This window comes from Mustela lutreola, chromosome 4 (genome assembly GCF_030435805.1).
Source record: "Mustela lutreola isolate mMusLut2 chromosome 4, mMusLut2.pri, whole genome shotgun sequence".
In the NCBI taxonomy this organism is placed as follows: domain Eukaryota; kingdom Metazoa; phylum Chordata; class Mammalia; order Carnivora; family Mustelidae; genus Mustela; species Mustela lutreola.
In genome coordinates, this window is record NC_081293.1 from 17,127,206 (window position 1) to 17,154,064 (window position 26,859).

Below are 26,859 nucleotides of genomic sequence, written 5' to 3' on the forward strand. Positions count from 1 at the left end.
GAATTAACGGGGAAACTCTTGGCTTCTTTGGCAATGATTAAGAAACAAAAGCCGCTGGATTATGGAAGAAAAACTAAGCAACTGAAGACTAGAAGGAGGGAAGAGGGGAGGTTTGGTTTTTGATTTTAAGGATAAGAATTAAGTTCAGAGCTTTGCGAGTCCTGAAACAATTCTGAATTGAGTCTTATAGATTCCATACATCAATAAGCCCTTATCTAGAACTTGATATCATAGGGAAGCTAATTTTTTTTAATTCTACAGAAAATAATTTATTTTAAGCTAAAGAGTTGATACTATCTCACTATTTCAGTAGGTCTTTTGCTATATGTTTACTACCTCTTAGGATCTAATTCAAAAGGACAAAAATTCCTGTTTGCACACATTCCTTGCAAGATTTCAGCTCTGCTAGAATACCAGAAGGTAATAAGTTAATCAAGAAAGCAACCCTCCAGGGCTCTGAACAGATTCATCCCTAACACATACAGGTCATTCTACCCACGAAGTGGATTGCTTTCTTTTCCTTTAGAGTCAGTTCTCCAGAAACCCCCATAATCACTGCCTGCCTAATTCACATGGTCTATACCACAAGCTCAGGAGTATAAATCTGATAACTGCTTTTAAGCCTACCCAGACAGAGCCCCCCATAAAACCTATGGGCCACAAGAGATGCTCCTTCTTCCAAAGCAAAGATCTTCAGGTTCAAACAATATTTCTTCTGGGTTCCAGTTTAATCGCATTACTTCCTTGTTCTGAACTGGAAGTTGACCATCAGGCAGGTTAAATTTAGGGTTAAGTGTGCTGATGGTTTTTCTGGCAAGAGTAGATTAAATTATCCCAAAGTGTTTTTTACCTAGATTCTATCAGTAAACTAGGTTGGAAGAGTTTACTATTTTGTAAATATTACAAAATATTTTGTAAATATATTTTACAAATATATTTGTATTTGTTACAAATCTGATTCTCAGCATTCAGTGTTGAATCATTACTGGAAAGTCTTAATTTTTTCTTTTTAATTATCATCCCTTTTTCGGTTTTTCAATGGAGTTGAAAGCTGGAGAAAGCCAGAAAGGAAAATCCCAACAAATCTGTCTCTAGGAGAAAAGAACTGGCCTGGAGTAGACGCTAAATGTACACCACAAGCCCATACAATGAACTGTACCCCAATTACAGAGAAAAACTCAGGGCTGTAACCTTCATTCACACCCAGCATTCCCAATGGCTAGATTTATGGGCACTGGGGGCAAAAGTGCATAACCATGAATTTCTTGGCAGTCCACTGCCAAGTTCCTCATGCACTCTAGTCTTTAGATTCTCCTTGCAACAAGCCAAGTCTCCAAGTCCAGTCCATTCCACAAAAGAAAAGAAAGAAAATGCCCAAGCCAAAAGGGGGAAAAAAAAAAACCCACACAGACAACTCATTAAGTGGCTTTATCAGCACCTTCCAAAATAAAAGGAAGTTATTGTCTTTTAAAAACATCCTTAGCAAAACCAACAACACAGAAGCCTTAATAAAAAGTAAAACTGTAACTTTTCACATAAAATTGTAAAATTCCTGAGAATGTAAACTCCCAGGAATTGATCCGATGAAACTGGGATCCTAAGGTCTTTATATACCCGAATGAGTCTGAGGTGTAGGAAATACCAGCATTTAGCACCAAAAGTTACTTCTGCAAAGTTCAATGTTTTCATTCATTTAATCAGTATATATTAACCATCCACTACATGCAAGGCTGGGTCACTGCTCCCTAGTTACCTTACAAAAAAAAAAAAAAAAAAAAAAAAAAAAATTACATAGACAAAACCCTCCAAACTCTCTTCCAATTATGCATAATATTATATATTATACATTTCAGAGTAATCATCCCCTTTTAACTAGGTTCTGATAGAGAATCAAATGCCCCAAGATTATCAGTTTAAATGAAGCTGCCCCTTTTCTCTCTCTCTTTTCAATCCTCAGTAAGCAAAAATAAAGAACATTTCCTAGGCCTCGTGTCACAGGCTTGGAAAAAGCCAGAAGGGTATCTGGAATGGAAACACAGAAGAGGAACCTCGAATTTCCTTCATGTTTTGGACTGTCAACAACACTGAGGGAAAACACCTTCTTCATTTCTGCCTCATATGTTCTCCTTATTGGTTCATTTACACTGTGCCGCTCTCCTAGCAGCACTCAGTACATCGTTTTGTCATTTCTGCTCTCCCCCGCCATTAGCACAGGCTCCTGAGCCCACACCCCAGCGGCCTCCCCGGGGCAGCAGGCAGCCCAGGCGCATCCCTTTCCCCCAGGTGGTCCCCCCTTTGACTAATGTTCACCAACACTCATACATCATTCCCAAATTGGTCCAAATGAATTAAACACAGCTCTGCTTAACATTACGAGATTTAAATGGATTTTCTCTCTACAGGTCTGCCCCATAATTGGGTTTATCCATCTTGTTGAAGTACAGTTTACACTTGCTAACATCACGCCAATTCAAGCTACATTTTCTGCTCCAGTGGCAGGAGCAAGGCAGATTTGTCATCGGATCATAACAGGTAATTCAAACAACAATTAGTTTGATGACGGCCCGTATGTCAATGTCTGTTCCCCAGCAGCCCGGCTCACACCCGATGTTCTCTGTTCCTCAAGATGAATTGTCTTCACAATTCTTCAATTTCAATCACCAACAATGCTTCCCGAATCAACTCAGAAACTATCACAAGACTCTCTTCCCTATGGGGCAGCCTCACCGAAGTTCTGGTGAAAAGAATTCCCCAGTCCCCCCAGGCTGGGTCACCAACATACACACACAAACACACACACACACACACACACACACCCGTCTCCCAGTCGTGGACAACTTCTGATTTCCAACCAAAGCTATTTATTTGGGTGTCTCATCTCATCCTCAAAATTCCGGGAGGCACAGGTTTGGGAATAAAAAGGAGTGAATTTGCTCGTTCATTTAACCACAAGTAGGAAAACACTTGTTTACGTTTTTTTGAAGTTCCCTACAGGAATAAGTAACAGTTGACACAGTCTGAGAATACAATATGATCCAATGGGGGACACTACTTATCCTTTTAAAATAAAAGCTAACATTGCTTTTAAAAACCAACTAACTGGGGCGCCTGGGTGGCTCAGTGGGTTAAGTCTCTGCCTTCGGCTCAGGTCATGATCTTGGGGTCCTGGGATCGAGCCCCGCATCGGGCTCTCTGCTTAGCGGGAAGCCTGCTTCCCCCCTCTCTCTCTGCCTGCCTACTTGTGATCTCTCTCTCCAATAAATAAATAAATAAATAAAATCTTTAAAAAAAAAAAAAAAACTAACCTCCAAGCATTTGAAAATTAGGAGACAATCATATAAATATGTTTTATGTATTTATATATATATATTTATTATATACTATATATTTATATTACATTTATATATATAGTTTGTTACATAACATATCAAGTTATGTATTTTTATATTACATACATATGTTAGAAAATACAGAAGAGTCCAACCATGGTTAACCATTATTTGAGTGATGCCACAGTCCGTGACACAGGGTGCAAACAGATATAGCGAGGACAGCTGAGGTCAGGCTGAGAGATACCAGGGAAAGAAGGTCAACTTAGCAAAGGGGTTGAAGGTCCATTTCAAATTACTTCACTGAGTACAAAAGATAATAATTATATACATCCTCTCTATAATATAGAGGATATATATCATTTTATATATGGATATATATTTGCCCATCATGTTATAAAGGGGCTATTAAGAGGAAAATGCAAACAGCTGCCTCTAGTACACAGTCACCCAACCCACTTGTGTCCTCTGTCCCTTTCTGCCCTCAGCCTGCACTATTTAAACACATACACACCCCCGGTTGTCCACGTGCAACGTCCTAGGCGTTTCTGCAAGGTGCTCTAGGGATGTGAAGGTGAGAAAGACACAATCTCAGAAGGGCTTAGCTTCTAGTCAGATGTTACAAGGACCAAGCAGAATTTTGAAGTGACACAAGAGAAACGCAAGCGGCTACCAACAGGAGTCATAAATCTTTGTTACGCAGCAAAGATAGTCCAGGTTATCAAATTTATCATGTGTGAGGTTTCTGACAGGAAGTAAAAAATATACAATGCGTGTCGGGCGCAGCCGTATTCTAAACCTGCAAACAGGGACCTCACACAGTTCTTGGCAGAGGAAAGAGCGGCCTGTATTTTTCAGGGCTCTTCTGTGCACGGTTGCCTGACCACACGCTTGAGTTCTCATTCCTTCTCCCAACTGCCTTCTGCAAACAGGTAAAACCACGATCCCCATTTTACAGGTTAGGAAACTGAGGCCTGATGGAACTAGGACCCAAACCCAGGTTATGGGACCTGCCAGCAGCAGGAGCTGAACCCATCCACTTCCTCTTGTACCTGGTCCCTTTCAAACTCAGAGGTCCTACCAGCAGAGTCTCGGTGGCAGGGCGCATGCTTCCAACTGTTGTACTAAACCTCTGGTTCTCAACGGGGGTGGTGAGGGGACTGGACTCCCAGGGGACATTTGGCAAGGTCTACAGACATTTTTAACAGGTGCCAGTGGCAGGAAAACAGTAGAGGCCAGGGATGGTGCTAAACACACATCCTACAACGCACAGGGCAGTCCCCTGTGAGATGAGAACTTTCTGGCCCAAGTAGTCAACAGTGCTGAGGTGGAGAGACATGGCCTGAGCCATCCCATTACGCCCACCCCCACCACCAGCCTATGGCAAAGAGACGGCCATTCCCAGTGCAGGCCTCTGTCGGTGGAGAATCTGGCATAACCAAGTATGGTTCCAGGTGCATCTCTTAAAAACCAGGGGTTTTATGAAGATACTTCTAAGTGTCCACAAATGTTGGATTCTAACGTTTCTTTCTATAACATGTTACAGACATAAAGCTATATAGTACATGTATCTGCTTTTAAACTTTATATAGTTTTAATTCATAGTATTTATACTATAAATTTATAGTATATAGTAGTATGGTATATATTAATATAGTATTTATAGTATTATAGTATTATTATAGTATTTATACTATAAATTCATAGTATTATAGTATTATTTATTTATAGTATTATTCACCAAATTTTAAGCACACTGAGAGCCACTCAAAGGTTCTGGTGGAACCTTCAGGAGTAATGGACTGCTGCCACGTCTTCTTGAAGGATGTGCTGAGATTTCAAGGTAAATCATTAAAAAAAAAAATCGCAACCACTTATCTGTCCAATCAGGATTTGATATCATGCCACCAAACCAAACGCCAGAGACAAATTAAGTGCTAAGCTTGACAAGGCTGCACATGCAAGCCACAACCCACTTACATATTTCTGTGCTTCAAGGCACCTGGGTGGTTCAGTAGGTCAAGGGTCTGAGATCTGCTCAGGTCATGGTTCTGGGACAGAGCCCCGAGTAGGGCTTCCCATTCAGCAGGCAGTCCGCTTCTCCCTCTGCCACTCCCCCTGCCCACCCCCTGCCTCCGACCCATGCTCCCTGTCTCTAACCTTGTCTCTCTTCCTTCATATAATCTTTTTTTTTAAAAAAGAAATTTCTGTGCTTCACTAAACATAAACAGCCTCATGATTCTCAGGAACTTTTTAAAAAGTATGATAAAGCGGGGCACCTGGGTGGCTCAGTGGGTTGGGCCGCTGCCTTCGGCTCGGGTCATGATCTCAGGGTCCTGGGATCGAGTCCCACATTGGGCTCTCTGCTCAGCAGGGAGCCTGCTTCCTCCTCTCTCTCTGCCTGCCTCTCTGCCTACTTGTGATCTCTCTCTGTCAAATAAATAAGTAAAATCTTAAAAAAAAAAAAAAAGTATGATAAAGCACAACCTCTCAAACAGTTACCGACAACCTACAGCCAGTTGATGGCCACGGATCAGACGTCTCCACTACTTGCTATGGCCCCTCCGAGGCCCACACGTGGCTGATGGAGAGCTGTGTTCATCCTTTTGGGTTGTTGCAGTCCAGGACTACCAGACCCTCCCTTTGCATCCTTACCAGCTCATATACAAGCCAAGCCACGCAGGCCAGGCTGGAGGGGCCATAATGGGGTGGAGAATGAACAGATACAAATACCTCAACTCCTACAAATACAATGATACAATTAGAACACTTAGAAGTTTAAAAAAAAAAGATATAAGTAAAAGCCTTAAAGCAAGATTGTTTTCTTGTATCTGGTCAACATAATACAATTGCTATGAGCTTGAAGGAGATGGTAACTTCTTGAATGACAGACTGACAGACACACAGCCACGCTGGCCTCCTTGCATTCTCACCTCAGCCCTGCCTCCACCCAGCGGCGGGCCCTCAGACGAACGAATCACCTCTTTGTACCTCATTTTCATTGCCTTTCAAAAGAGACCTTAGGGGCCCCTGGGTGGTTTCAGCTCAGGTCATGATCTCAGGGTCGTTGTGAGATCGAGCCCCCAGTCAGGCTCCACAGTCTGGGTGGCCTGCTCAAGATTCTCCCTCCCAACCCCACTCCTCTGCCAGCTTGTTCTCTCCACAAATAAATAAATAATTCTTTTAAACAGGGATGTCCAGGCCCCAATCCCTAAAGATCCCAATCCAGGCGGGCTGGGGCAGAGCCTGATCATGGTTTCTGGTGCTCCCCTAGGGACTGTGACATGCAGCCTCAGTCAGAGGGGACCAGTGCCCTAGCCCAGACGTTCTCAGAGCGCTCTAGCCAGATGGGGGCATCCACATTACCTGAAACCCTGTGAAAGCTGCAAATGTCTGGACCAACCCCAGACCCACAGAACTAAAATTGGGGGGGAAGGGGCTATATTCTACATCTAACCAAGGTGCCCTCCAGGTGATGCTTGCTCAAGTCTGTGAAACACTGAGCTGGCCTAATGAATGGGAATCTTCAAGGAGTGAAACCTAGGATTCTGTATTTTCCAGCAGTTCCCAGCTCTGATTCCTTCGTGTACAGCCCGGAGAGCTGGTCAGTGGCTAGTGACTTAAGGAAACCCCGGGACCCTCGAGCATTATCTTCCGCAGACAGCAGTTAGCATAACGCAGTGTCGTGTATAATCTCTCTCCCTTCTGACTGCTGGGGTCTGAATCCTAATTCCTTGATCTTAGGCAAAATATCTGTGGTATCCGAATTTACAAAATGGGAGATAATGATGCTAATAAGAGTAACTACATCTTTTGGGTTTCCTTCTGTGTTGTTATGAAGAATCAATAAATAATTCATATGCGGCACTTAACACCAGACCCAAGGCATCAGGAGAATTCAATAAAGCGTAAGCTGCTATTATTATCAACTGTTGTTACCGCCTTTGGCCCCGAAGACCAGGCACATTATCGTCAGAGCTACTCTTGCATAAACAAAGAAATGCCTCTTCTTGAGGCTTGCGAAGTATCTGGCTCTCTTCACAGAACCATGGAGAAGCAAAGGCCTAGAGCTCATCTGAACCTCCAGGCGATCTAGTTTCTCACTCAAAATGAGAAAAAGTTATCCCAATTGAGCACTTGGCCAGCCCTCAATTTTAAGCTGGCGCTGAGCAGCCAATAAATGATCGACTGATTGATTTCAAAAGACTGTAGGGCAGCAATTCTCAAACTGAAATAGGCTGAAAATCCAAACTCTGATTAAAAATGCAACTCCCAGACCGCACCCAAAGCCTGCTCGGTCAGACCCAGGGAAACGGGGTGCTTACAAATCAGCATTGAGAACATCACTAGAATTTAAGCTCCATTGGAACAAGGGGGTTTTGTCTGTTTTGCTCACTGCAAATTCTGCAGGGGCCTGGCACACACTAAATGTGCCATAAATATTTCTGAATGAATGAATGTATATTCATTCATTCAGAAGTATGGACTTCAAGGAGACCATTAGCCTACAACTCACCACTGCAGCAAATGAATGAACCTTCTGAATAAGAGACCTGGCATCCAGAGGCTTTGTCAAACTACCCTGGTGAAATGCCATCCGTGTCTCCTGCGTTCTCCCAGGCACCTGCACGCGTACACACACTTCACTCTCTGCGGGAAGCAGGCAGGAAATCCCGCAGCCAGGTGCAGCAGGCGGAGTGACGGAAAACTGAGGCAGTGAGTACACTAAGAACCACAGTTGTTTCTGGGAGTCCCCCCACTTAGCCCGGATCTGCCCCTGAACCAAATCGTCCTAAGAACTGAAAGGCCGTGGGACCCATGGCAAAAGGACAGGCCCAAAACACAAGAGACCGTCATCAGACACGGGGACTGTGTTACTGCAAACACTCTGGCCAAACCCACGGGTACTGACCTCTGGCCATTTTCATCACAAATGCCAAGGGTCCACCTATACAAGGAGGTGGGCTGCAACCCGCAGGACGTCTGGAATCTTAACAACTTTAAAACATGGACGAGACTAAATGTCAAGTTCACATCGAGGAATAAGGGGCCAAGAGGGGGCCAGGACACTCTGAAGTTTCTATCTTTGCCTCCTTGACTTCAGAAAGCACCGCTGGCCCTGGAGGAGGGTCCTTGGGGCCTTACTGAGTCACGGCAGGTGAGCGCTAAGACCAAGCAGAAGGGATATGCTTTGGTAAAGCTCAGATGCGAACTTGCAAAAGCCTGAGGACAAGAGGCAGAGCAACACCCACTGCAAAGTCTCTGCAGCTCAGCTGTGTAAACAAATGAAATGGTCCATTTCTTCTGGAGCCTCTCCTGGTTGTCTTTGTGCACACACACAAACGTGTGTGTGCACACACATGCACACACGCGCGCGCACACACGGACAAACCACTTCACATCTTAAAAGAAAACAACCATGAAAGGTCTACACAGTTTGTTTTTGCTGTGTGTAGAGTTATTTTTTCCTAAATCACATCTGACTTGGTGTTAAAACATCAACCTTTGGCCAAAATACTCTTAAAACAAAGGCTTAATTGGTTCTGAAGTAGCCCTTCTGAAAACCAAGGGAAATCTCTTCTGCGGGTCTTGACCTTGATGACAACACTGCTCTTCAGGCTGGAATAATGATGAGTACAGGCGTCTCCAAAGAGCTGTCTTCGGGGAGGCACGAGGGAGGCCCAAACACTCATCCACCTTCTCTGGGAAGCGCCTACAGTGTGCGAGTCCAGCTCTGCATTCTGCCTGCAAAACCTTCCCAGGTTAATGGAGACAGTGGGAGGAGTTCCTAGGAACTGGGGCCAAAAGCCAAGGGGCTGTGTGAGGGCGAACTGGCCTCCGACCACACCTAGCTCACTTTACCCTCTCCTCCTCTGTATCACCCACACACCCAGAAACACTCAGCCAAGGGCACTTTGGTGACGACACCTGAAATCCGGCATTCAAACCTCTCTCCAAAGATAGATGCAAAGCTAAACACTCACTACCCCGTGTCTCCCCAAGGCCACTCTTGGATACGAAGAACAGAAATGGACACACATATTCCTCCAAAGGATGGGGGTGAGAATGTTACTAGGATCTTATTCATAACAGCAGAAAATTGGAGGCAATCCAAAAATCCAATAACACAGAAAGGATGTGTGCATTGTGTCATACTCCTTGTTGAATACTAATGGCAATTAAAAAAAAAAAAGCAAACTCTTGCTACATACAATCACAGGAATATAACTCAGACAGAATGCTGAGTGGGGCCAGACATGAGACAATCCATTCTGTACAATCCCATTTCAATGAAACTAAAAAACAGGTACAACGAACACATGGCAATAGATAAAACTGTTCCGTGGTGAGATTTCGGAGTGGTGTGGGGGTAAGAGGGCAGCATGGAAGAGGGGGTAGGCAGACGACTGGGACAGGAGGGAAACAAGCGAGACTTCTGGGAAGTTGGAAATATTCTCTCTGGGGCCAGCAGACTACAGCCTGTGGGCCAAATCCAGCCATTGTCTGATTTTATAAATAAAGTTTTATTGGGACAAGGCCACATCTATTCCTTTAGGTATTATTTTCAGTTGCTTCTACACCACAATGGCAGAATTGAGTCACTGCCATAGAGACGATACGGCCTGCAAAGCCTCAAATATTTACTAACTGACCCTTTACAGAAAAACTGTTCCAACTCCACAAGATATATTGGTCAGGGAGATGGTTCATGCACGCTCACGGTGTAAAAGTCCATCCATCTCTCCATTAAAGACCTGTGTACTGTACTATGCTTACATTATACTTCAGTCCAACTTTTAAAAGTCAGTAGAACCAAATAACTATGTCTTTTTTTTTTTTTCTTTTAAGGTCTGTTAATGGCCATTCCAGTTCGATGTGTGCTAACTGCTTCGGGAGAGTAGGGCCATTTGTGTTGCTCTTGTCTTTTCAAAGCTGAGAGTTGTTCGGAAATAGTCAAAAGTGGGGGAGATCTCCAAACGGCAATGGATACTGTGCCCAAACTTCTCCCAAGAACAGGACGTGGCCGAAGACTCACTCGGAGGTCATTCATATAAACGGTGACCTTGGCCAAGGCCTGAGACCGCAGGGGATGGGAAAGGAAAGGGGTATGGGTCCCATGTGATGCAAGGTGTCACACTACCCCTGTTTATTTTAGGATGAGGCTTAGGAGGGCAACAAGCTCAGCTCATATTGAGATACAGTATTTATTAAGGTGAAGCAGTTTTAAGTTTCCAGGGAAAGAAAATTCTGCTCCAACAATCACACTGCATGTAAGCCTTATGCTGGAGGACGCCAAGGGAAACCATCAGCTCTGTTCTAGCCCAAAGCAGTACCGTCCTCATCTCTATGCCCCACACTGCACTCAGGCTGCCACACACATGGGGAATAATTCTGCGTCCGAGATTTCCCCTTTTCTCCCTTTGCTTCTTCTGGTTTCTGCCACTTATCCTTTGATGATCAAACTACAATTACAGCTAGATGCCACTTGGCTTGGCCTCCTCCCGGTCCAGCAGAGATTGGGGGAGAATGAACTCTGAGAGCATGCCAGTGCTGGGTCTCTAATAAAATGTCTCTCTGTTTGCCCCCATGGGCATCAAGCCTTCGCAAACAGAACCAGGAGAGAACAATACTACCTGTTCATGGAGAGATAGTAATGGTTTCAGTCCTCCAAACAATGAGGTCTGTAATTTACCCCATCTTCCTCCGGAGAAAGAGCTTCACATGGCCTGCACTGTGCCAGGGGGTTTGGAGAAAGACGACCTGCTCGGTCTAACAAGGGACGCTTCAGCAGCGGGTGTAAAGACACAACAGCTGCTCTGGTCTCGGCCGGTCTCCCAGTGACATGGCCCCAGCCAGCATTTCCACACCAAGATAGGGATCACTATGCTATTCAACCTCAACAATTCCCACACCCCGGGCAACATGATTTTCCAGCACTCCACTGGATGTAGCAGGCCTCAGGACACTTGTCTGTGCTTCCCTCCACCCATCAAGACTTGGGGTTTGGGCTTGCTCCCCATCTAACCAGTTTCTGGAAGCAAGGCTCACTACGCAACTAATCAAAAGGAAGAAGGGTCCACGAGGAAATGCGCCGGCAGGAACAACTGCACAGCGAGTTCAAGACATCAGGCTTGAAAACATTTGGGGTGAAGGGGTAAAAATCAAGATCGCGTTTTCCCCCTCAAAGACACAGAGAGATTGGCAGCATGCTGCAGACGTACATAAAATATTTTAAAAATAAGTTCCTGTTGCCTTGAAGTAAGTACAAAAATATTGGGGAATCCTCCGAACAAAAAATGTCTGCAAGGCCATACTGTGCACTAGGGGAAGAATTCACAGTTTAGCTGGGGCACGTGGCTATGTCTTATCCAGGAAGATGAAGATTTGAAACAGCAGAGCTACCAAGACGCGATGTGCTCTAGTTTGGTGAGACCGCACATACATACACACACACACACACACACACACACACACACACACAATCTGCCAGGGATGACTACAAGATAAAGTGCAATGGAACAACAGAAATTATTCAACCAACTGACATCAACTTCCAAGAAGAGAAGACCTGGAGCCAGAATCCAACATCACAGCAACAGGTTTCAAAAGCCTCTCTTCAAAGGGTTAAACCAGAACATGCAAGGAGTTTCAGAACCATGAGTTACACCATGTGTAACATCCATCCTGGCAAAGCCAGGCAAAGCAGACGGACAAAAATTATATTAGTCTGCTCTCCCTCCACTACTGCATTCTGTTGGCACCAGTTCAGCTCCGAGTCTATATTAGTCCATGATTTGTTTAGCCTTTGGATTTAAGAGAATGGAAGTACTACGTGAGCAGGAAACAGGACACTCATCAGAAGCTGGGATCTGTCACCTCTCCCTTCCAGCACTTTTAATGACATATATCAACAGGTCCAAGAGAAATCAACATTTCAGAACGATCAGGTCAAAAGCGATATTCTTAGCACCACTTAACACAATTTGGGTCCACCGGAAACAACTCTCTGGCTGTCACAACCTCCTCTCCCTCTCCACCCCCTCCCTTGCCCAATTCTTCCAGTTCACAGTTGGCCACCTCATCTCACACCCAATTGAAGATTCTTCCCTAAGCCAAAAACAAGAGCCAAGCTGGGGTGTGTGTGCCCATTACTCCTGACCAAGAAACCTAACAAAAACCACCACAGGCTCCTCTTTCTTTCCATAATCTTTAAATCACTTTGGTAGCATTTCTGCTCGATTCTTTGCTTCCCACCTCCCCCACTGAATCAACCACCACCAGCACCATCATCACCATCACCACCATCATCATCACCAACATTGTCATCACCACCATCATCATCATTGTTCCCATCGCCACCATCCCCATCATCACCATCATCCCCACCATCATCACCACCATTGTCATCACTACCAATATCATCACCATCATCCCCACCATCATCATCATCATCCCCATCACCACCATCATCATCATCATCACCACCATCATCATCATCACCATATCCCCATCACCACCATCATCACCGTCATCCCCATCAGCACCATCATCATCCCCATCACCACCATCATCACCACCATCACCACCATCATCATCATCACTATCATCACCATCATCCCCATCACCACCATCATCATCACCACCATCGTCATCATCCCCATCACCAACCACCATCATCCCCATCACCACCACCAACATCATCATCAACTAGATTGGGGGAAGGGGCAGAGAATAAAAGACACAAGAGACCTACATATTGACAATTCAAGCTTCAGGATCTCTTGCATTTCCTACCTGAATTGCAATCTGGTGTTCAATCGTTTTGTACGCAGAGTAATGTGTGCTCCCGGACTGAAAATGGAGCTGTAGAAAGAAACCAAATCAAAGCGTTCTGCTTATGTCACAAACTACAAGAAAACATCTTAAGCAGTTTATGAATAGCAGACAAACCTTCCTAGATTGAACTGCAGCCTTGGCATTCAATCAAGACCTGTGTATTTTTATTTGTTGCTATGGATAAGATGATCACAATAATCTAAGGTAAAGTTTAAAAAAAAAAAAAAAAGCTCCTATTCAATAAGCAAAAGGGAGAGGGAGGGGGCCAGGAGTGAGAATCAATGACATGAAAAGGAAAGACGGATGCCCATTAAAACATAAAGGACGCCAGTGTGCTGCGCAGGATGCTGCAGAAAAATTAACTGTGTGCTGCAAAAGTCATCAGAATTGCGACACGTAGGCAAGAGGAAAGGTTGTGAGAAAGGATTGTGAGCAGCCACGAGACTACAACAGGTACAAGCTCCCCACCATTCTAACCACGGGACACTTGCTCCTATAAACACAATTCTATTTTGGGGGAAACGAATGTGGCAGGCAGAATTCAGGGGTCACCAGAAGCCTTAATACATTCTCTTGCAATGACTAAGCTATCAGCCCCAGAACACCTCTCTAGCCTGCACTCTAGGAATCCACACTTCCCCAAGGAGGGAGCCAGCCAGGGCCAAAGAGCCACCGAGTGTTCTAAGGACCACCCAATCAGTGGACCCTGGGTGAATGCTGGTCCCTGGCTCCCTCAGACTCTGCACAACGAGGTGATGTCCCTCCTGGGCCTTTTGCCCTGCAATCCTACGGACTCTTCCTCAAAGACGTGAGCCGTCCCCAAACAGGAGAGAAAGCTGAGCTTCCCCACCAAGTTCTCCTTTCCCCAAAAAATACTCATTGACCCTGGGATCCTACAGATAGGCAAAACAAACACCATCTGCTGGTTTATCTTAAAAACAATACAACAATCACTAAAGGATCTCAACGGTATCTGAAAATGCATTTCAATCTGCAATTTAGGAACAAATGAGGAGGAATCAGATGGCCCTGGGAAATAGCTGCCCATTCCTCTCATGGCAATGGGCATCCGTGAGATTCCAAACCACTGCTACTCCTACTGCTATTCCTGCTCCGATCCAGAACACTTCTCTGCCAGAACACTTCTCTCTTATCATGACAAAGTGTAATCTAGCTTGCAAGGGGGCTTCAGATCCCATCATTTTCTATATTGGTCCTTACATGAAAAATCATTCAGTCCACACAGGTTTTGAGGAAGAAAAAAAAAAAAAAATGAAAGAAAAAAATAAAAAACAAAGAAATTCACAGAACTTTTGAACCACCTCAAAATAAACACAACACAGAAGTGATCAAATTTTAAAAGTCTACATTTTTATTGCTCGTGGGAAAGGCTCTAAGTCCCCACTTTGGCATACAGTGGGCTCGGAGATCACTGTCTACATATGAGTCCGTCTGCCCCCAAAACATATTAATCAAGGTTGAAAGGGGGCACGATACAGATGAGGCCAAAAAAATTTTTTTTTCTCTTACCTGTCAAAGCGCAGTGATTGAACCGCACTCCCCAAAACAACACAAGATGCACCCAGAGCAAGTGGAGATAATGCCCCCTCCAGCCTGCCCCCAACATACTCAGAAACAGTTCACCGAAGTGAATCGCAGGAAAAGATGAAATTGCACGCTTTGCCCCCCTGCCCTTTCTGTGAAAACTGTCAGTCAGGAAACAGTGATTGCACTAATTTGTGTGACAATTCCCCATCATCTTAAAACAACTTTTGTGCTAGGGACAGGTTCCTCTGCAAGTTTGGAATTCTTGGCTGGAGAGCGGCTCTTGGGGAGGAGGGGTGGGGTCCTCCTTCTAAGTCAAGAGGCAACAGTAACAACGTGTCCCCCTTTTCAGCAGGGTTTTATTCTCCTCTTTTCCAACTGCCTGATTCAGAGCTTAATGGAAACTTGTCCAAGCTTTTCTTCCCACAAACCCTGCAGAGCCCCTAGGCAATCTGTACTCAGGGTAACCACAGGAATCTCAGATTGTCAATTAAAATTGAATGGACACCTGATAACTCAGGATATGTCGTGGAAACAAAATTTCATATAATCACAGTCTTATGAATAAATTAATGAAACTGTGGCTAATCCAAATTCAATTTTCACTTGTCCGGTTCCATTCTTAATCCTTGCGTCCAATCACCACCCGTACAACACAATCCCAGAGAGAATGCTGCAATTAAAAGAGTAAAAATGCAGCTGCGAGGTCCTTAGGAATCTAGCTGGACCAAGTTAATTTAACAAGCACACACACACACACACACACACACACACACACACACACACACACCATCCTAACACCCCCAAGTAATGTGACTTCCCTGCTCAGGTGTCTAGCCACACAGAACCACCTGGATCAGCTCAGAAATACACACAGCACAACCTCCAATCAGATCTTCGCTCCTAGCCAGTAATCACTGTCTTGGGACCCACCTGGAGCTAAACCTCCCCGAGCTACAGTGACAAAGACTTAGAATAATTTTCTTGTTTCTCCTTTGGGTTTCCATGCCCTCTTTTCCCAAAGACTAGTTTCTTAAGCACAGACTTTCTAAGGCTTTATGCTTCTCCGTAAAAAACAAAGATGCCTTATTCGTTATAGTTTAGCTTTTTAAGACAAAGACAAAATACAAGGACCCAGAAAAACTTGGCACACGGAATTTCTCTCTCTGTAAAAAAACCTCTAAGGAAGGCAAGGACAAGAGATGGCACGGTTTTTTGTTTGTTTTTTGTTTTGTTTTGTTTTGTTTTCCCCAGAAGATGAGGGGAGGGAGGTGGAGAGATCCAGCACAAGGCTCACCTGAGTTCTAGAAGCAGGCTGCCACAGGCTCCCACCCCTGGGGCCACCCTGCCCCTGGTCACCTGCAGCAGCCCGCGTCACTTCCTTCCGTCACTTCCTCCGCCAGCAAGCGTAGCTGTTACACCATGGACATGCACCATGTTCCCGTCATGGCGCCTCCCTGGGGTGCCACCAAGTGAGAATTCCAGGGCCCTTTCCAGTTAATTCCTTCCCGTGAAACTTCCAACAAAATAAACCTTCCCTTCCTGTGTGCTTGTCTACAATGGCCAAGCCCACCCACCTACCCGAACACCCCCAGATGATCTGGCCTTCACTTGTCCAGAGGAAGAACCACGAAGATGGGGTGATGCTTGGCGCAGGTTTGCACAATTGCCCAGCAATTAAAAAACCAACAATTGACAATTAACTCCTTCCCATATTATTACCATATCTTGATGTCTCCTGTTTTATTTCTAATCACTACTACTGGCTCTTAATTTGATGTTTCAGATACAAGACATCAGAGATATCCAGAGACGAGAGAAAAAGGAAAACTACTTTCACAACCACAGAGGTCTCCGCCACAAAGGGGACTAAATAGAAAGTAATTTAAACGCTGTGCTGGTTTTTCCAACACTAAGTGAACTTCCAGTGCGATAAAGACGAATTTTTTAGACCTATTCATTCCACTAAATTGGGAAGAGGTGGAGCCTATGCTTTATTTTCAGTTTTATGAATCACCTGGCCTTCTTTCTTATTTCAAGAAAAAAAAAATCCAGATTCATTCCCCTTTTAAAAGGTTTTGGCCTGGGGGATTTGGGGTCCACTTTTACCCTGTAGCTCCCACCAGGAGCCGCCCGATGTTTGATTCCCACATCATTACCCTAAAAGACAGCATATGTTTGCTGCTGTTCATACATCCAAGAGTCTTTCTTAGGTCATCGGTCATTGTTCAGGACCCAGACAGCACCCCTTGTCCTATGCGACAAACCTCTTCCATTTAATGGGAAATAAACTTCAGACCAGGACTCTGGATTACTGACTGCCCTTCCAAAAAGTGCCAAGGGGGCCTCTAACTTCTGCAAGGAAAGCAAAACCAGCACTGACTGGTAGGCATACCGGCTTAAACATTCCTCCCCAGATCTCAACACTGAACGTTTGTACCATCCTAAAACAACAACTTAACAAAGGCATCCCCTTTTCACTTCCTGGCATTCTCCTTCAGAAATTCTGCTGCAACAAAACGCATGCCTTTAGACACAGGAACAATCTCTCCTACTGTCTCGATGTTCCATCCAAGGTCTATTTACCCTCATTAATTTTTCTTTTCTTTTCCTCAACCTGAAACCATCAGGTATGAGTCAGAGAACGGTCATTAACTTTCACAGCTTCCACACACATCCACCTACTCGCATGTGCGGAGAGAAGACTTGCAACATTGCCTGAGACCAAAATCCTCCACGAAAGAAAAAGAGGGAAAAAAATGACTTCAAGAAAGTTATAGATGTAGGTCTATGGGGGGGCAGAGGTGGGGGGGTGGCTACATCCATTGTTTTTCTGCTCGGTGTTGCAATCTGATGCAAAAAAAAAAAAAAAAAGAAAGAAAGAAAAGTTGAACTTGGTTCTGGTGATAGGCATTTCTGGGCTGATTTTTGAAGAAAAACCAGAAGATTTTCTTTAAACATCAAAACATAATTAAAGTTCTTAAACAGGGGGAGGGGAGGGTATGACGTGAATCAAGCTTCCTGCTCTTGTATGAAATGCATTTCTAGCATATAAAAACACGTGGGCTAAGGTGCTGAGACATGTTCCTAACACAGCATTTTTCATTAGAAGTTGCTACATTAACACTCTTAAAATGATGCCCTATCATTACTCCACTTAGCAGTCACAGCTCTGCAACTCATAACGAATTAATTTGCATTAATGTGGGTTTCATGTGTCCTTCCCTGGGTTTGCCATTGTGACTCGGGCTTAATAAAACTGACAAGACAGTAACATCACGCCTTTTATTTTACTTTCCAAAACAAACCAACCCACCCGAAGACCCACACAAATCCTCCCAATTTTTTAAGCATTTTGCTAATATATTTAGTACACCGTAATTGGCCCAGCACGCAGGGCCCTAGTTATCTTCTCAGTAAATATTTATAGCATCATTCTTTCCCATTCATTCTGCATTTTCTGGGAGAATCTCACCGTAGCCTACATCTGCAATTCATTGACTTTACAATTTACCACATGTTGGGATGGGAGAGGTCCTAGCTCCATTTGAATCACTACACAAATATGCAAGTGATTTATCGGTTTCAAACTGAAGGCTGCATGAGAAGGGACTCCACTTTTCCTGAACATTACTTCTTCTGGCAGACCATGAACAATTACAGTTCGTACTAATTAAGCTCTGTAAATGTGCTGTGCCCTGCTAATGCCTACCAGGCCTCAAATTTATTTTCATGATGCCAAACTTTAGCAAGCAATTTTAACTCCTTCAGAGCTGATCCCCACTAATACCAGCCCTAAGCCCTGCCCACCCCTATAAACAGAACTGTTTGGGGCTACTTCACAACAACAACAACAAGAAAGATAAAACATAATAGACTGAATGACCAGCCCGAAATCAGATGTGCCTAAGGAAGAACAACCTATCCTGGGAACACTGAAGAACACTACAGCTGATAACCCGTTCATGGATCCCACTGCCCCATCTTTGTAATGAGCTGTTAAGGGATTCATAGCGGTCCCTGAGGGCTAGTAAGTTTCTGCATTCCATTGATTAGAAAATAAAACCTTTCAGCCTCAGTCTTTAAGTTTGGGTTGGACGGAGGGAAGGATCTGGCCAGGCCAGCAATGACAGAGCCGTCAGCCCCCCTTCAACACTTAGCCGCGCACCTCGCCATCCCACTCCCCCTTTTCCATGTGGTCCCTTGTAACACACGCACCGGAACAGCCCACTTTTTAAAAAAAAATAAATTAATTAAAATCGGCAGGATGACTGGCCTTCTCTCTCTCTTTGGGGTCTCCACCACAGACGCCCCAGCCCCAGGCCCCTCACACAAATAACTGATCGGAAACATATCTGTTGCTGGATAGAGCACTTTAGGTGGGGACTGGAGCAAAGCAATCGTTTTCTAACAGCAGCCCGCGCTCCCACCACCATGGTACTCCCACCTCTCATAAGAAACTTCCAGTCCCCAATTTCAATCAAGCCATTCCCCAAAGCCCAAATGTCTGTCCCATCTTCTTCTATTTTTCCCAATCTTTCCTAATCAAGCATTTATGCTGCCTCCCTGGCTACTTTTCTGTGCCCCCCACCCCCACCCCCACCACCAAAACAACAGTGTACTTTTCCCAAATGAGTGGCCTTGCCCTCCCCAATGAATTCTGGAACTTTTTTTTTTTCCTCATCCGTTAAATTCCTTTAATCAACTCTCCTCGCCCACCTAACTTTTTTTTTTAACTACTTTTTTTTTTTTTTTAACTACTGCACCATGCAATGTGTGTTTCTGCCCTTCCAGCTCAGTGGAACATCATCATATAAATTAAAGAGAAGATTCTCGTATCGGGTTTCTTTAAGTATTCTGGGAAATATGCACAATATAGGCAACAAGGTCCAAAAAGAAAAAAAGAAGAAGAAAGAAAGGGAAAGAAAGAAAAGGAAAGGAAAAAAAGAAAAAGGAGAAGCCAGAAGACAAGGAAAGATGCACACAGCTAGAGCAACTTTGCTTTTGAAAAAGGCATTTGTGCAAAGCCCCCACTGAATTTCCATCCCTGAAAGTGCTCTTTATAAATGTGTATAACAATAGCCTAGAGGAAAAGTACAAGTCAGCTGCCAAAGGAGAGGGTGTCTGTCTCACTCAGTAAGCTCAGATTGTAGAGGTGGGGGTCACGGAAGGGGGGAGGGCAGCTTTGGAGATGGGCTCCCCCCACCAACACTCCAACCCCCATCTCGTTGCTTATAATTAGTGAGAGAAATTTGAGCTACTGCCAATGTCTGCGGACCTTGAATATTATAAGGCCAACGTGGCGTCAAATATCTTAACATTCATAAGTGTTATGGGCGGTAAATAAAGCCTGTGGATTTATGACCCGGTGGCGCTTGCCAGCAAAGGACTAGGGCACATTTCTTTCAGCAGACCTGTCGAGGTGCAAGTTTGCCTTTGGTTGTAAAATTAACCATTTCCTTCACAAGTGTGCTCAATTATAAGTCAGAGTTGAAGATTTACTTACACAGTAGCCAATATTCACTCCAGAAGAAACTCAGATGCCCACGCTCCACACCCCTTCAAAAAGAAAAGCCTCCAAGAATCTGATTCACCCCTCCCTTCAAAACTTCTGAAATGTGTCACCTTAGAACAATTATAAATGTGGTTAAAGATGCTATCTAATTCCACATACCAAGACTAAAAAGCTTACACCTACTTCCTTGGAAAGTGCTTATTTATTTGGCAACGCCATGGTTTAAAAAAACAAAAAACAAAAAACAAAACAAAAAAGGAGTAAATCACTCCTTGCCTGCAGCCTCTTCCCTTCCCCCAATATAATGTCATCTACTTCCTGTGCAGGAGAGAGCCTCTGCTAAATCCAGGTTGTCTCATACTTAACTGCCAATAAACCAACTTCCACAGAACTTCCAGACAGCTGGGGAAAAGGTCCTAGGAGTTTTAGTCATGGTCCAGAAACACGCGTCCACACAAAAATTTGCAGCTGTCCTTTCTCTACAGCGCATTTTTAATGTGATTTGGGGGCCCCTGTTGGGAAACATCTGACAAAATGTAAAATCCTCTTAGATACCTTCTCCTTTACCCACTGTGCGTGTGTAAGAGAAGTTGCACCCGGGCACTTTCTGCAGGCACACAGGCACCTCGTGGGATGTGAGGAGGCATTCAAAACCTGCAAAGGCTTCTACTGTAATCTTTGAAAGCACAGCCTCTGGTGCAACTATTAAAATGCTAGTTTTCTAAAGCAAATATTTTTTTAATGGCGTGCAGAACTGCAGTTATCCTGGGCTGCTAACAGAAAAGCATTCTGGATCTGCCAGCCCCCGGAAACCTTCCTGTAACTTTTTCACAGCTTGCTAAGAAACAGAAAGCTGACCAGCTTCCAGCAGTGACTCTAAATGAAATCCGTATCAGTAAAATTAAAATCAAGGTGGAAAACTCCTAGCCAGAACCGGGATTGTCTGCCTCCAAATCTTTTCTCAATCAGATAGGGGGCATCAGTAAAAGCTACTTCCCTTAAGCAGTCCAAAGTTTCCAAAAACACTGCTTCCAAATAGGCACTTCGGGCCCCCAGCTGCCTAATAGCTTGTTTGGCGGGGGGGGGGGGTTCAGAAAGCTTTAATTTCAACAAACTGCAAAGCGCTGGCGTATTAAATTTATAATCATTAAAATATGACTTATTGGGTGCATGTTGAGCCCATAATCCGTACTGCAGACATTAAACCCCAACCTATAAAGATTAGCACAGAATTAATGCTGTTGCGTTGAGATTGGAATCTAAACATGTTCGCCATAAATATTTCTGAAGGAGATGAAAAACAATTAGCATAAATACCAAAGAAGGGCAAGAACACCTGTTCTTTTTCAGGGCGATAAGCATTTTATTGTTCTCTATTTAAAATGTAATGACCTGTGTAATTACAGTAATATTACATTGTTATGTAGGGGCTTGGAATGTCACACTTTGAAAAGTGTTGTCAAAACAATCAGGGGTGAAGGTGGGGGGTGAGAGAGCAACCAGGGAAGGACCACCATTAACCCTTCACACTCTCGAGGTCTAAATCTTTTTTGTATTAGAAAGGATTATGTTGTTTGAGTGAGAGGAAAAAACATCCATTTTTCACAAGCCAGAAAGAGAAGATGTTTGCCCCGCTTAATAAAACCCCAATGAATAGGCCCCTCTTGGTTTCTTTTAAATGCTGGATTCCAAGTTCAAAAATGAATTCAAGATGCTGCTTATTTATTTGTTCAACCTAGTTAGCCAACAGCTCAGTTAAAAAAAAAAAAAAAAAAAACCAACTAACTTTGGGCTATAAGAAGATGCGAGAACTCTGATAATCAAGCCTTAAAAAGAAATCTCAGACCTCACTAGAATCCTGACCACCCTGTTCCTACTTCTCGTTTGGCAAGGGGGAAAAAGAAACGTGAAACTTACTTTTTCCTATCACCTTCAATATGGTAACAACACTCTTATCTTTAATATACAAATGTTACCACAGTTCTAATATTTGCTCTTCTATCACTTACCATCTACTTAACCAGACCTCTCTCCTTAATGCAGTTTTGTATTCGAATCTGTCTTTTTAAAAGCCCTTCCTATTACTGTATCAAAGACTAAATTAATGTTATGCAGAAGGCTTTGTCGTTTTAAAATAAAATTATTACTATCAAGCTTTATGGCGTCTTCGGCAATTAAAGCATTATTCTTGAGATAATGTTTTATTCATCATAGCTGATTTAACGACACTCCTTAATTCTTTACATTCTTAAACAGAAAAGCAGAAATCGGGGATCCAAAGAGTTTGCTTTTTTAAAGGACGCAGCTGCTTACAGGTACACTAACAAGGAACAGAAACCGCAGCAAAAACACCACCACCAAGGAGGGTCGGGAAAAGGAAGCATCCAGCTAGCTGGTCTTTACACCTTGCCCTCTGAAAACCCACTCTATGAAGCACTAAGAATTTCAGGGGAGCATGAAAAGACCTCTATCTTGCCTACAGATGCCCTCGGCAGCGGTTATCAAATCTGAAATTGCAAGCTGGCCCTCTGATCGAAGACGTCAGAAGTGACACGCAACAGCCTCTCGTCCCCATTTCTACTGCTCTGCTTATTGGCCTAAATAAATAACTTTAATTTGGGAGCACAGGCTCTAACCCAGGTAACCGACAGGAAGGAGGAAGGGGCAGCATACACAAAGATGTCTGTTGGTGTTTGACATGCAAATCTCAAAACTGCCTACTGAGTTCAGAAATGTCCTCTCCTACTCCATCTGATGTCAGAGCACAAGGCCACCCGCTATGTCCACAATTAAAATAGCTGGAGCGGTCTATTCCTATAATGCCCACAAAGGGGACCGAAGGGTTGGGAGCCTTCCTTTTCGCACCGGGAAATCATTTACTTGCCTTTAACCATTTCCCTGTTTCCTAATTACAGCACAACACAACTGTTCAAGTTGTTAGGCGGCCGTGGGGCAAGATCGCCAGCGGTCAGACCGGGAGTCTGAAAAGAGTCAAGAAGGCCAAGCAGCCCGCCATCAAAGCTCAATATTCTGATGGCCTTTCGGATGGCTACGTGGATTTTAAAATAATACCGGAGAGGAATCCATCGAAGGGGGAGGGAAGGAGAGTAAGAAATTCTCAGGGTTACTTTGGAATGTGGCTTGGTCGGGTTGGTCACTACACAAACCCTCTCTGATTCTGAGCCGAATGCTCCCGGTTTAAGATGCCCACGAGCTCCCAAGAAAAATACAACGTAACCGGTCTGTGCTTCCCCTACAGCGGCAACCCCACAGCCCGGCCCCCGCAGCCTGGCGGAGCTGGCCCCGCAGGAGGAGGTCGGGCTGAAACGCTCTACCAGCTTCCCAGGCATGCAGAAGCCTGGGTACAGGGAGCGAGGGAGGGGGGATAATTATTTCTCTTTCCTAGCCATAAAAAGTGACCGGTCTGGCATGCCCTTGCCCTTTTTGCCAGGGCCCAAAAAACAAGTAAAACCTGATAGTTAATATTTTAATGCTTAGAAACACTTGTAGATCGGATCGCCTCCCAACCGGCCAGCCCTCGGCCATTAGAACCGAATCCACGGCTGCTGAACACTGGGTACATTATTTCAAATTGCTATCTCGAGTTACCGAAAAAGAAAAAACAAGAGTAGTGTGTGTAAATAAGGAGTAAGGGGACCAAACCAGAAAAGGTGCAAAATGACAATCCCGGGAAACCCGGCACAAACGTCCAAAGGCTGTCTCTACAGATTGGCGATCCAGGCTTTTTACAAGAAGGTGGGATTGGGGGAGGGGGGTGGAGGGAGGGGTTCAGGGCGAGGGCAGGGGGCAGAGGCCGGCAGGAGAAGGGGATGAGTCTTATTAATACAAATGTCAGGGGCGGGCGCGGAACGCACGCTGCGGGAAGCACCCACGAAGCCGGCACCCGGTGCCGCCCTGGGGCCCCCCAAAGTTGGGTGGCCGGCGAGAAGCAGCCCACTCCCTTGAAGGAGGGGCGCCCTTGGCCTCCCTCACCTTCTACACACCCTTGGGCCGGCAAACCCTGGTCTCTGATCCCCCCACCCAGGGCCCACTGAGGGCCTTCTCGGAAGCTGGCGAACGCAGACCGGGCTATGAGCCCCAAGGCACCAAAATTCTCTAGAAATACATCGAATCCGCTCAGAAGAGGCCATCCCGGCTGTACACAAACCAAGAACCCGGTCACAGGGGCCTCCCGACTCCGCGCGGCCCGGGAGAGCCCGCAGCCAGCGCGCCGCGCAGCCGAGCCCGCCTCCGCGCCCAGGGCGCTCGCGGCCCTGCGGGGTTACCAAAGAAAAGCCAGCCCAGAGCCCCCCAAGTTTGCAGTGGGACCAGTCTGGGAAGCGTGACCTTCCAGAGGAAAGGGGGAGGGGGGCTGAGAGCCAGCGATCGCCACTAGAAAGCTAAATAAATAACCAGCCGAAAGAGAAAGCCGAGGCGCTTCTCCAGGGCCCCGGGCTCCGCGCGCTCGCTACTTCTCCAGTCCAACGCCTGCAGGAAAATCCACTCTCTACCCCGCGCGTCGGACGCAGCCCAGTCACTCGGGCCCCGGCAGCGGCAGCCAAGGGGTTAACCGGGGAAAACCCAAGACGCCACAGAAGAGGGAAGGAAGAGAGGGAGAGAGAGCGAGCGAAAAGAAAGAGCCACACAGTCGTCTTCCCAGGGTGAAACAAACAACACCACCACAGGGGGAGGGGGAATCAGAGCGCAAAAAAAAAAAAAAAAAAAAAAAAAAAAAGTTCTTCTCTTTCCCCCCACAACCCAACAAAGCCCTGCTTGGAAAGACAGGTCTCCCCAACATCATGAGGCAGCAAACTGAAAGCAAGAACATGGCGAAGTGCAAACAAATCCAGTCCACAAAAGGCAGAAAAGTTTGGAGAGTTTCGGGCTGCCTGGGCCGCGAGCGGGGGAGGGGAGGCGGGGAGGGGAGGAGGCGGGGAGGGGGAGGCGGGGAGGGAGGGAGGGAGGGAGCGAGGGAGGGGAGGGGAGGGAGGGGGCAGGGCAGGGGCCGCATGCGGGGCCGGGCGGGCGGGCAGCGGGCGGGGGCCGGGCGAGGAGGCACTTACGGTTCGGGCGGTGGGCGAGAGCGATCCGTTGGGGAGGTAGGGGCTCGTCAGGTCGGGGATCATGATGAAGGGGTAGCCGGGATACGGTGGCCCCTTAAAGAGCCCTCCATCTTGCCTCTTGGCCGCTAACATGGCGGGGCGGCGAGGGGACGGCGGCGGCCGCGCCGAGCGGGAGAGAGCGAGGAGAAACTTTTTAGAAAGTGCCCCAAGTAGCCGGGCGCCCCGGCAGGGCCGGCGCGCGGCCGGGCCGAGCGGGGCGCGGGGCCGGGGCGCGCGGGGCGGCGGGCCCGGGGGGCGGCTCCGGGCGGTTGCGGGGCGCGCGGGGCGTACTCACCTTCTTCCAAACTTTCCCGGGATTTATCTCGGAAACTTTCGGAGCGAGGCGGAGGCCGTCTTTCCGCCTTCCCGGAGGGGTGGAGGTGGGGAGGGCGAGGGGCAAACGCCACGCAGAGGGGGGAGAAGGGGGAGAAAAAGGATCAGCGGGGTGGAGGGGTTTTGGGGGGGGGAGAGAAAACAGGGTTACAAGTTTCTGCAATGGTGGCACCGCGCGCACACGCCGCCCGCCCGGCCCCGCGGCGCCCCCGGCCCGGATTCCTCCCCTCTCGGCACCGTTTGCCAAGCCCAGGAAATAGACTCAAGACCCCACCAGCCCGAGGGGCTTTTCCTACCTCGGAATCGGAGGAGCTGTTTTGATTTGTTTCTGATTCATTGACTAGAGACGATTTGACATCAGCTAAATCCCTCTCTGCCGAGGAGTTTTCGGAGCTCTTCTCCTCCTGCTCGCCCTCGTCTTTGAAGGAAATCAGTTCGTCGTTGGCGCCTAGGTCATCTCCTCCACCGCCGTTCAGCTGCGGCATTTTTTTCACCCACCAGCAGCAATTTTGGAAGAAAAATGAAGGAGGAAGAAAAGCCAAAAAAAAAAAAAAAAAAACCAAAAAGTTTTGCCCCCCCCCCCAAAAAATGTTACAAGAAAAAGACGAGTCCAAGGTGAACTTTTTTTTCTGCTTTGGGGTCTTTTTCTCCTGGGGAGGGGAAAGAGGGAGAAGGGGAGGGGAAAGGGGGGGAGATCTTCTGCACGCGTGAGTTTGGGTTTCTTTTTTCTCTCGTTCCCAAGGATCCGATCAATGTGCAAAAAAATAATAAATAAAAAAGGGGGTTAAAAAAAAAAACACACCAACAACAACAAGAAGTCAGATATAAAGAGCAAAGGGGGGGGAAGCCGAAGATACAGGAGGAGCTCGTGCCGCTCGGATTTGAGTGAGTTGAAGTTAGACTGAGAGCTTTTCAGTTCAAAGGCGGCGCTGATTGACAGATAGAAAAAGGGGGATCGAAATCCGGAGGAACGGAGTAGTCTGGGAGCGGAGATTATTGACAGGGCGAGAGGAACACACTCGCTTAATGAGATGCCGGGGGGCGGGGCCGGCCCGGTGACGTGTGCATAAATAAACAGCCGGGGTGGGCGGGGCGGGGGCGGCTAACAATGATCCTTTCGGGCGCCGGGAGAGGGAGGAGGGAGAGGAGGAGGAGAGGGGCGGGGGAGGAGGGGGGAGAGAGTCGGAGGGAGGAGTGT

The 26,859-nt window shown here is 46.1% G+C and overlaps 1 protein-coding gene across 47 annotated transcripts in view; it reads right to left on the minus strand.

Annotated features, from left to right (window-relative positions):
* Positions 1 to 26,146, minus strand: part of TCF7L2 (transcription factor 7 like 2) — a 196,680-nt gene extending 170,534 nt beyond the window's left edge. For 30 of the 47 annotated variants that reach the window (XM_059173160.1, XM_059173155.1, XM_059173158.1 and 27 more), the window contains exons 1-4: positions 25,958 to 26,146; positions 25,624 to 25,690; positions 25,290 to 25,414; positions 13,125 to 13,193 (exon numbers count right to left, since the gene is read on the minus strand). In XM_059173160.1, coding sequence (XP_059029143.1) covers positions 13,125 to 13,193; positions 25,290 to 25,414; positions 25,624 to 25,690; positions 25,958 to 26,146 — 450 coding nt within the window. The remainder of the gene's footprint in view (positions 1 to 13,124; positions 13,194 to 25,289; positions 25,415 to 25,623; positions 25,691 to 25,957) is intronic. The other 17 variants (XM_059173163.1, XM_059173165.1, XM_059173166.1 and 14 more) reach the window with 1 other exon arrangement.
* Positions 26,147 to 26,859: the final 713 nt, after the last annotated feature.